This window comes from Phlebotomus papatasi, chromosome 2 (genome assembly GCF_024763615.1).
Source record: "Phlebotomus papatasi isolate M1 chromosome 2, Ppap_2.1, whole genome shotgun sequence".
In the NCBI taxonomy this organism is placed as follows: Eukaryota; Metazoa; Arthropoda; class Insecta; order Diptera; family Psychodidae; genus Phlebotomus; species Phlebotomus papatasi.
In genome coordinates, this window is record NC_077223.1 from 26,145,267 (window position 1) to 26,157,030 (window position 11,764).

The 11,764-nt window shown below is 30.7% G+C and overlaps 2 protein-coding genes across 2 annotated transcripts in view; both read left to right on the plus strand.

Moving 5' to 3' along the window:
• The window catches only part of LOC129803199 (RNA-binding protein fusilli), a 110,922-nt gene extending 105,178 nt beyond the window's left edge, over window positions 1-5,744 (plus strand). The window contains exon 14 of the mRNA XM_055849612.1: window positions 5,326-5,744. Coding sequence (XP_055705587.1) covers window positions 5,326-5,613 — 288 coding nt within the window. The 3' untranslated portion in view covers window positions 5,614-5,744. The remainder of the gene's footprint in view (window positions 1-5,325) is intronic.
• A 4,611-nt stretch (window positions 5,745-10,355) lies between these two features.
• On the plus strand, window positions 10,356-11,228 carry LOC129803269 (ERI1 exoribonuclease 2). The gene is made up of 2 exons (XM_055849719.1): window positions 10,356-10,451; window positions 10,521-11,228. Exon 2 carries the CDS (start codon window positions 10,543-10,545, stop codon window positions 11,200-11,202), a length of 660 nt encoding a protein of 219 aa, XP_055705694.1. The 5' UTR covers window positions 10,356-10,451; window positions 10,521-10,542; the 3' UTR covers window positions 11,203-11,228.
• The last annotated feature ends 536 nt before the right edge of the window (window positions 11,229-11,764 follow it).

Sequence of the window (11,764 nt, forward strand, 5' to 3'; positions counted from 1 at the left end):
GATAAACGGTAAGCAAAAAAAACTGTAGGATTTTTTCCTACTGTTTTTCGTACAGTTTTTTTTGCTCACCGTTTATCGCATTTTCGTTTTATTTCTTCAATTTTCTTATATTATTTTCACCTAGTGCCACCGAGTATGAGACAAGGTAATATCGTAATGGAAAATTTGCGTAAGAATTGCAATGAAAATGCGTAAATTAACGAAATACGGTGAGGGCTTTGACGGTGACGGTGAGCATTTTACTGTCAATGTGATTCTGCCCTAAAACAGATTTTCAAAAAAAAGTTTGTAAAGAATCTTACAGTTAAAAACTATCCGGTACTCTACATTCTTATGGCATTTTGCGATCGATTTCCAACCTAATTGAGAATTTCAATACCTTTCACATAAATCTAATCTTGACAAAATCGGTTGAGAAATAAAACCTACTAGTAAGAGAAGGTAAAATTTATTCATGAAAAATTCAAAATGAAGAATTTTCGACTTGTAGATTTCGCTCCTTGGAAATTACAAGGGGCCAACTCAATCTGAGCCATTTTTCAGAAGAGAGCACGAAAGATTCAACTTTGGATGAATAATTATCTCAATTAAGTATATTAATAAAAAAAATTAATTCTTTTCTATTTGTATGAACATTATTATAAACATCGAAACATACATATTTTTACCTTTCAAAACATGTTTTTTTTTTAAAGAGTTAGCTCTTTGTCATTCTAAATGATGCGCAAATTTTCATAAAATTAGAATGGCACGGGATCAACTTGCTTAAGTTAGTCCCTTGTTTCACAAAAATTTGAACGATAAATATATTTTGTGCCCTTTGACTTCAAAAACAAAACCGCGCAAGCAATCATAAAGAGTAAAATTTTGAAAAACTTTTGTAATTACGAAATTTAATGATTCATATCATCTGAAATTTTATTAAATTCTCTGGCTGAGTGCATTAAAACCTTGAAAATCGCCAAAAAGTGAGTTGGCCCCTTGTAATTTCCAAGGAGCGATTTGAATGGAGGAAGGAAATGTTCACCTGATTTATTTCCAAAACGTTTCAAATTGAATGAAATCATTAAGACCTAAATATTTGCATTGAGGTCGATAAATGTTATTCCGTTCTCAGCAGACTGTAATGTTGGCCGTTTGGAACCCTTCCCCATTTTTTATAATTCAGCTTAGATCTTAGATCAGAGGTGAGTTTCACGACGCCGACGCACAATGGGGCAGAATGCCCAAAAACCTGGCAAAAAATATTTTATGGTATTTTTGCATTCTGAATGACTCTAGAATGATTTATTTTCTTAAAATTGAACGGAATTAACACATATTTGTTGAAATTTTTATCTTAGTATTAGAAGAAAAATATTTATTTTTTTGTATGAAGACCTTCGAATTTTGTTTTGTAAAAATCTTGCTTTTGCAGTTTTATGATCTTTTCTAACCTTAGCTCTTTTTTTTCAAGGAGAATATACTGGTTAAAGTGGTAAATCCAATCACCTTATCCTTTTCGAGGCATTAATGATAAATCAAGGATTTTAGAAAAAAAAATAGGAACATTACCGGGTAAATGATGAGATAGGGATATTATTTATTCCAAAAAAATGGACCTTGAGTTTTCCTCTAAAAATTGTCTTTTGGCATTAAAACCAAGATTAAAGCCACACAAATACCGTTATTTATGATAACGTTTATGATGACGTTTATTGTATAGTCCTACATGTTACTTTCTGTATCCTGGGCATGAACCAATAAACTTATTATTATTATAAATCAAGTTTTATATAATAGCTCCACACTTGTAATACAGAAGAAAAACACTCTTTTTAACAATTTTATTTTATTAAGATAACTTTATTCAGTCTTATATATTACTTTTTTTTAATTTCATAATAGCTATAGAATTCAATTCTCAAAATGTTACAAGCGACTTAAAATAAATATCTCTATAACCCAATCTGAAGAAGATTTTTTTTTAATAGATTTTATGTATAAGAGTTAGCTGCAAACATTGTGATTTTCTATTTGTTGTGAGTCTCCTAAGAATGAGACCTAAATGTATAAATGGGTACTGAAGAAGTGTTCATAGAAGAAGAACATAAATTTATTTATGTAAATTAAATAAAAAAAACATTAAGCACTTTGGACTGTCTTGACAGTTCTGATACTTTGCCAAAAAAACAAAATTTAAGCGAAACACATCAATTGTTGCTACTTTATAAATTTATAATCGATTAGGACCCATGTATGTATATACAGGTTAGAAATTTCAAGACCTTTCCAAAAAATCATAATTTGACCATATCGGTTGAGAAATAGGCGCTCCAAAGTGATTAAACTTTGTCTAAGGACGGAATGTCCTCTAGGGAACAATAAAACATAAAAAACGAAGGTGCTTTATTTCTTGAAATATTCCCAAAGAGTAATTTCTGAAGGGGAAGGAGAGACTTTCGTAGGGATGGAATTAAAGTAACACTTAATAATAGTTAATTCGTCCAAGTAATCTTTATTAGGAGCTGAGATACACCATTAAAAACCACCAGAAATTTTTTTTTCGATTTTTTGCCAGGTGTTTGGGTATTCTGCCCCACTGTGCGACAGTTGGTTTTTTCAGATGACAAAATCGAAGATTCTGTCCAGGGGATCAAGGCGTCTCCTTTTGAGATAGACACATTTCCTACGCAGAAAGAAATATTTCGTAAAATGCTCATAAATCGTATAACTTACTAAAAAGTTCGTAAAAGTTTGTACTTTTTTCACAAACAATGTTCGTAACATGATCACTTATCGAGCATTTGTTGTTCCTCTACAAACTTTTTTCGTAAATGTAAGTAAATAGACACAAAATGTTTGTAAAATTTTGTCATTTGTTTGAAAAGTTTTGCCAGACGAACAAAAATGAACGAGTAAATGTTTGTAAGAGAACAAAAAATACTCGTTAAGAACCGATACGAATAATATGAAAAACGTTTGTGGAAAAAGTAGAAACATTTACAAAACTTTTTAGTTAGTTATACTATTTACGAGCATTTTGTAAGTGGCCAGTGGGAATTCATAAACATATACGAACAATTTTACAATTTTTTATCTGTGTAGATGCGGCTGTGTATCTGAAGGGTCGAATCTTCTAGTAATATATTTTCTTTCTGAGTTGAAACAGTTTAAACAATAAAATATTGGAATAGAATAAATTTTTAGTACGGGAAAGTGCTCTCCCTTCGAACGTTCATGCTTTCGAATAATGTGAATTTCTTTTGTTTTTCGTAGGAGATTTACACTAAATTATCACTGAATTATTAACAATTGATGATAAACCAACTAATATTTAATATAAATGTGTAAACCTCTTAAGAAAACTAAAAGAAAATTCACATTATTCGAAAGTATGAATGCTTAAATCTACGAGATGGAGTTTTCCGTGGATTATCTTTTCGAAAAGTTTTTAGATTACTTTACTAATTAATTACAGATTAAATTTATTCATAAGAATAAAAGCATTTCGAAATTGAAAATTGGTAAAGAAGTATGTATTTTAGAATAGTTTAGCAAGAGTTAAGAATACGAACTTTTACGGATACTTTACCAATTCGTTACCGATTGCAAGACCGTTCCAAAAAATCCAAAAATTCCAAATTTAACTAAATCTTTTGAAAAACAAGTATCCTAGACTGGTTAAACTTTGATCTTCGAAGATGATGATTTATTTTAGGTCGTAAAGGTATATTTGAATGAAATTTTCACCTGTTACCATTCCTAATACATGTTTGAGAACAAAAAATATCGTAAGAGTCGTTTTCGAAATAATCCAAAAAATAATGTTTCTGAATAAATGGAATGGAGTGGAGGGGGAGACGGATAAAACTTATAATAAAATGGTCCTTCAGTTGACTTCTGGGGGAGGGGGTTCTCGGAGACCAGAAGTGCGTATCTCTTACCGTTTGGACTCTTGGGTTAAATTTTTGAGAGATAAAGAAAAGACTATTTAAAAAAGATAAATCATTTAAGCGTAAGTATTTTACCGATTTCAATGCATTCGGGTTGGAAATTTTAATATCTTTCTAAAAAAATCAAATTTATTCAATTTAATCAAATTTGTTGAGAAATAAGCCCTACAGAGTGGTTATACTTTGACCTTCAAACAAATTACGTTGTGAACGAAATGTTCTTCTGGACTATTCTTGAAATATAAGAGAAATCGTAGAAACCGTTTTAGAAATTAACAAAAGAAAACAGTTTTCTGGGACTGGAATTTAATATTTCTTCCCGTTTAAGCTTTGAAGTCGAGAAATTCTTTATGACGTTTCGAGTATAGATGTCCAAAAGAGGCACTTAAAATAAAAAAAAAATCTGATTGATCTTATTCGAATATAACAACCAAAGCCTTTCACTTCACTGGTTGATAGGCTCTTGCTACGAGCAATAACAATTCATCTATTTCTATAGAAATAGATGAATGATGAGAGTTATAACTCTCCAAATGTTAATTAAACGATTTTTGAGAAATGTCACGTTTTTTTTGTGTGTTCGTTTGTCCATTCAGCTGTCATCAGATCCTAAGGTTAAACGATTAAAGATAGGGCTTTGGGATCTTCAGGGTACCCTTATAAATTAAGCTTTAATACTAAATACAGGTTTAATACTAAAAACCTTAATTTTTTCTTATCACTTCATCATCTTAAAGTGACTTAAGATGGGATTATTAACACTAAACCTATCAAGACCCGGTCAAATTGACCGGTTTAAAATTAATACATATTTAAACGGTATAATGTTAATGTTACTATCAAACTTTATGAATTTTTTAAAATATGCATGTAATATATTTTTCAGTGTTTAAATTTTAATTTTTTGCTCTTTTTTAAGACAAATTTTTTGAGCATCCTACGCTACCGCGATTTGTCATTTGATCGAAAAACAACCAAAAACGATCGGTAGGTTTAGTGTTAAAGATAAGTGATCTATTAGATAATCAAAAAGCAATGGAACTGTTCGCAACTTAACATTTTGAAACCTTCGGAAACTGGGCTAAACCTCTTATCTGCAAATACGATAATTCTCCCAATTCTCTTATTTATTAGATTTCAATTGATCTAATTTTTCTTTATGCTACAGTCGTCCTTTGAAATTTTTTATATTTCCAAAAGTATCACCTACGTTTTAACCTGTTTAGTTCCAAATTGGTTTTGGCTAAAATAATATTATTTGAAAGGCTGTTGATCATTTGACCGAATTCACGATATTCAGGACAGGTTTAGAGAAATCGTTCTATAATTACTCTAAAAATATTGAGTAAGAATAGATACTGAGCAGTGGGAAATTGATATTGTATTGCAGTTTCCCATGGAGTACATGTCTCAGGCGATTCCAGCCGCTGTGACCGCCAGTCCAACTACCACCAGTCCAGCCATATCTCAGCCACCCCAGTACCATCCCCAGCATCAGAACTTTGCCCCAAACTCACCGCCAGTCAATCACTATGTGGCCCCAGTGGCTACAGTGGCCGAATCTGGTGTTCCTGCACCTCTGCAAACGCAGCAGCAACAGCATGACAAAATCGCCACGCCGCGTGTCCTTACGCCCTCAGTGGCCCCCAATCAATATGTTGAGCTCTTTATTGTGTAGAATCATGACCTCTGCCAAGGTCAATATTTGTGCCCCAAAACTTTTTTTTTTGATATTCGAGCATAAAACAAAAAAAAACACAATTAGCTTTAGTTTAAAATATATTTTTTCTATTATACAAAAAAAAGAAATATCTTGTAGGATATGATTCCTTGAGGAAGTGTCTTCCTTATGCCAAAATCGCCTTGCAGGAGAGTGCATGGAATGCAAGAGAATATAGCGATTAATTGTTGATTAATGTTATTTAGGACAACAAAAAGAAAACTCTCAATGATATTACAATGGTATTTTGTAACGAAGATATTGATTGCAATTCAATTGCTTCAATCATATTTTGCGCTGTTTTTTGCCATTATTTTGTTGTTTTTTTTTTTAAATTAAAAATAAGATATTTCTGTTGTTCTGAATTTGAACACAGTTTTCTCAAAATCTACAACACTCATCGATAGTAATACACAAAAATACAATCTTTTTTTTATAAATTTAGTTCAAAAAACTTGCCAAGATATTTTTTGCAAAAAAAAAATAGTTTTGTCTTTTCGAAGCTGGATAATAACAGAAGGATCGTGCAAATGTTTATAAAAAAAAGACTAAAGCAAGAATTTAAAGTCAGTGTTATGTTAGAAAAAAGAAATACTTAAATGCAATAAAAAAAAATAAAATTTATATTTTACAAATTCAATTTCCGTTTTGCGGAAGAAAATACAATAGTGAAATATATTTATAAAAAATAAATTTGTTAAACTCTTTATCTTTATAAAAAAAATATATTGTTAAATATTGATTAATAAAAAAAATACAGCAAAAGTTTACAAAAAAAAGAAAAAAATCATTGCACAGAGAAATTAAATAGTAAAATTATATTTTAATTTATTTAATAATTTAGTTTATTTGAATTTACTATTATTTTTTAAATAATAATAAAAAAGTAAAATCTTTCTTTTTACAGATATTCTCTAGAAGAATTACGTAATGTGTAATATAATTTTGCAACAACTTGTCACAGCGTCTTCCAATGTTTATACATTAATTATTAATAATATATTTTGTTCTTGAGACAATAATTTTGCAATACAAATTAATGTATAAATCATTAAATCATTTAGTTAAAGTAAAATTAAAAAAAAAATACATTTCCAAGAATTCCAGAAAAAACTATGATATTTTGTTTAGCAAAAAATAATGTATTTTTCAGCATAATATTTTACTAGTTAATTTAGATGCGAAAAATTATGATCATTTTTAAAAAAAAAGCATAATTTACCCATTAGTTTTGTTAAATAATTGAACGAGAAGAAGAGAGAAAATCAAAGTTACTCGAATCGTCGGTGCTTAACATGTTTTTTTTTTTAGTAAATATGTTATATCTCTTTTAAAAGAGATATTTTGTTTTTTTCTTTTAATCTAAAGAAGATTGAAGCCACAAATTATGAAACGAAAGATGGATATTCATTTCTTCGGGAATTGAGAAGAAGGAATTAATCCACGAGAAAGAGAGGTGCTAGTCAATAAAATTGCAATTGAGAGAGAAGAGGTGAGATCTTGAAAAGCACACATTTATACTGCAATAAAGACATTTTGATGATATTTTACCAATTTAGAGAAGCAAAAAAAAACATATTTTTGAATCATTCCATCAAAATAAAGAAAATATTCTAGAATTTAACAAAGTTGTTTTATTGTTCGACATTTTGCTGAGAAAAAGATCATCTTAAACCTCGACCAGGCAGATTATTGGAATCAATTTAATAAAATATATACAGGATTTTTTTTTTGTTAAAATTCACTTAACCATCAAACGGTCAAATAGAATCTGCAGGTAATTTTTTTTAGTGAATATATATACTAATTTATTTCAGTAAACTGAACAATATACCAATATTACTTAATTTTATGTACTGGACACACTGGGTGCAAACACAAGTAGATTTTGATTCCCCAATTGTGTCTTGGATAAAAGGCAAATGGAAATCTATTTGCACAAAAAGTCGTTGATGTACGAAGAATTAAAATTCAATTTCGAATTTTCATACTAAATTTTCGAACAAGATGGGGAAAATTTATAAAATATTGCACTAAAAAGTTCTAAAAAGAGTTACTCAGTGATTACGAAGTGTCAATAGAACAGAAACAATAAACGTCGTTGCTTTGTGTTTTTCCTCAAATTCGAACAGGATGTACTTCAGCCACCTTGCGAAACAGTAGACTCTTCGTTATCCGGGTGACAGCTGCCAAACACTGGCGGTTGATGTATTCAAAATTATTTTCACTAAACATGAAGTTTGTCCAGAGTGAATTAAAGTATTATTAACATTGTATCGAAGTTTTTAATACATAATTGTGATAAAAAATGAAACATAAGCACACCATGAAGAAAATTCTCTTTTTCTTTGTCAGACAGAAAATAAATTCACACTGCACAAAATAGAAAAACCGTTGATCATTCAAAAAACCTAAATGTCATTTTGTCCCCCAGTCAGCCGGATAACGAAGAGTCTACTGTATCAAGAAGTAAGAATGTCTCTTTTTTGGCATTTCAAATAAATCGAATTTTTCAAGATCTACTTGTGAATGGTAAGACCTACGGCTTAAGTCCAGAGACGATTAAAGTCGTTGTGCAGATATTTCTACTGAAATGCACAAGTAAAACGTGTCCACGATAAAATTGTTCCAAATGATTTGATACTTTTATGACAGATGTCACTAGCTCCGCATTTTCGTTGTATGTAAACATTGTAACACGTGTTTTTACCTTTCTTTTTTACTTACCAATTTTGAATTTATACTTACCAATTTTGATGTTTTACTTACCAATTTTGAGCTTTTACTTACTAATTTTGATTTTTTACTTACCAAATTTGCATTTTTTACTTACCATTTTTGATTTTTTTTACTTACTGTTTTACCAAAATACTTACCATTCTGCTGCAGCCTAAAATAAAGAATTTGAATAGGAAGAATTGGGGGTACTTTGAGCTGTGAGGCTACATTGTTATTCTTGTTATTCGATTTCTAAAGGAAACTGGGTTTTAGCATGATGTAATTTGTATAGATAAAATAATTGTGGATTTAAATTAAATAATTGTAAAAACTAACTTCATTTAGAAATTTTGTTGTTTGATTCATTTCTGCACCGATTTTGACGATTTTAGACAAACGTTCTCAAATATCTAACTATATATTTTGAATTTATCTCTATTAAAAAATATTTAAAAGTTACCTCAGATTTACACTCGACTGACCCACAAATTTAAAATGGAGAGAAATAATCCACCTATGTGCGATATATGTCATGAAATCCTAGATGTCCCCCATTTGCTTAATATCTGTCGCAAGTATATTGGTCAGAGAGATTCTATTCTAGGGAGCCAGTCTGTACAAAATTTGACTTGTGACCCATTGGGTCATAAGAAAATTGTTAAATTCGTAATGGAGATCGGCTTACACAAAGAGCTATAACACAACCACAGACTGCTCCGACAGGTCGACCGGGTGGTCTGTGGTCATGTTAACTCAACATCAAAATTAAACAAAAAAAAATACAATAATAATATAAACAATCAATCAAAATTCTACATATCGCTCCTTGGAAATTACAAGGGGCCAACTCAATCTGAGCCATTTTTCAGGAGACAGCATAAAAGATTCAACTTTGGATGAATAATTATCTCAATTAAGTATGTTAATAAAAATAATTTTATTCTTTTCTATTTATATTAGCATTACAATAAACATCGAAACATACATATTTTTACCTTTCAAAATAGGTTTTTTTAAGAGTTGGCTCTTTGTCATTCTAAATGATGCGCAAATTTTCATAAAATTAGAATTGCACGGGATCAACTTGCTTGAGTTTGTCCCTTGTTTCACAAAAATTTGAACGATAAATCTATTTTGTGCCCATTAAATTCAAACAAAACCGCGCAAGCAATCATAAAGAATAAAATTTTGAAAAACTTTTCTAATAACGAAATTTATTGACTTATATCATCTGAAATTTTATTAAATTCTCTATCTGAGTGCATTAAAACCTCAAAATCGCCAAAAAGTGAGTTGGCCCCTTGTAATTTCCAAGGAGCGATATACACACTGAATCTTAAAAAAATGCACAAAATTCATTAAGCACTCAAAATCAAAGTCGATATTAACAAAGCCTTAAAGCTTAAAAGTTTAATAATAATAATAATAATAATACCTCAGGTTTTGTCTGCCCATTCTAGAAAACATATCCTAGTTTTGTAAAAGAAAAAAGTTTTTTTTTGTTTAGAGTCTTATAAATTTCTACAGGAGAGCCACTATTGGCGTTCTTACACTTTTGGATTACAAAGAGTTTTACATCCTTAAATACACTTTTCAAATGTTTTAAAATAATGAGGATTGGAGGATACAAATAAATAAATAAATAAATAAATAAATAAATTTGTAATATTAGTATTTAATTGAAGAACTCTTGTTTGCCCGCTTGAGGGTTAATATTAAATCTCTTAAAAATACAATTTATGTATAGTAATTCATGTTAAATGTGCATATCAACCAAAGTTTTATTCTACATTATTATAGAACTTTGAGTAACGAAAGTATAACATTAAATTGTTTTTTTTCTTTAAAATGTAAATAATTTTAAGTTTCGTTTTTGTGGATTTGTCCGATTTGTCCTATCCTTGTCTTATGGACACAAGAAAGTTGATTGAAGGTGCAGAAGACTTTTTTATTGGGTTATCCAGGTTATCCAAACCAAATTTGAGGTTATGATTGTCAACAAATGGAGAGGAATTTGAATAAAAAACACCTTGAAAAAGTTTATAAAACTTCTCTATAGTAGCATTTATTAATATCTGGTGAGTTAGAATTTGATATAGTACTTCATGATCTACCTTTTTAATGCAAAATTGGATGATATCTTCCAGACTGAATGGGAAAAATCAAGAGATGGACGAGTTCAAGTATTTGTTTATCATTGATTTTGAGTCAACATGCTGGGAAAAGAAATTTATGGCTGACTGGGAAATTATAGAATTCTCAGCAGTTTTCTACAGTCTCTATGAAGGTAGAATTGAGAAGGAGTTCCAGCAGTTTGTCTTTCCCACAGAGAATCCCAAATTGAGTGCATTCTGTAGCAAATTGACTGGAATAACGCAGGAACTTGTGGAACGGGAAGGAGTTCCCATTGGCACTTGCCTGATGCTGTTCAACAAATGGGTGAAGGAAATCCTTCAGGAGTATGGACTGATATTCCCTAAGATGACCAGGGATAATCTCCATGGAAATGTGGCTCTTATGTCATGGTCCAATTGGGACTTTGGACAATGCCTCAAGCAAGAATGCTCCCGGAAACGAATCAAGCGACAATCGTACTTCAATCAATGGATTGATCTGAAAGAGTCCTTTGAGAAATTCTTCAAATATCCACCGAGATCATTCAGGGATGCCTTGGACTTTTTGGCCTTTGAGTTCGAAGGGCAGGAACATTGTGGATTGCATGATGCTCGGAATGCTGCGAAAATCGTCAATTTCATGTACAAACACAAAGCCAAGTTCAAGATTACATCGGATTTACTGCCAGCAAACAAAATGAACTTCTCCTTCTAGACATTGTCTTTATTAGACTAGAAAAACCTCCCTGAAGCTGGCCGAAGGCCAGCCGAACGCGGGTTTGTGTCTTGGCTAAGAAAAACCGTTGCAAATTCAAATATTTTTTGTGTGTCTCGGCTAAAAAACACTGAGAAAAATTGAAATAATTATATAATAATGACCTCCCTGAAGCTGGCCGAAGGCCAGCCGAACGCGGGTTTGTGTCTTGGCTAAGAAAAACCGTTGCAAATTCAAATATTTTTTGTGTGTCTCGGCTAAAAAACACTGAGAAAAATTGAAATAATTATATAATAATGAAAAGAAAATTGCGGAAAATCTGTTTTTCATTGAAAATTATGGTGTGTGTCTTGGCTAAAAAGAAATTGACATGTACAATTTCCCAACTTTTTCTCTCTGAAAATTCTTTACGAACATAAAAAAATTTTGAACGAGTTCTCTGGTAAGTAACCATTTCAAAGGATTTATTTTCCCTAACAAATCTCTTTGTTTCCTGGACTGATCATCCTGGATGTGATACATGTATGCAAGTTTAAAGAAAAGTCGTGTTTCACCAATGGTT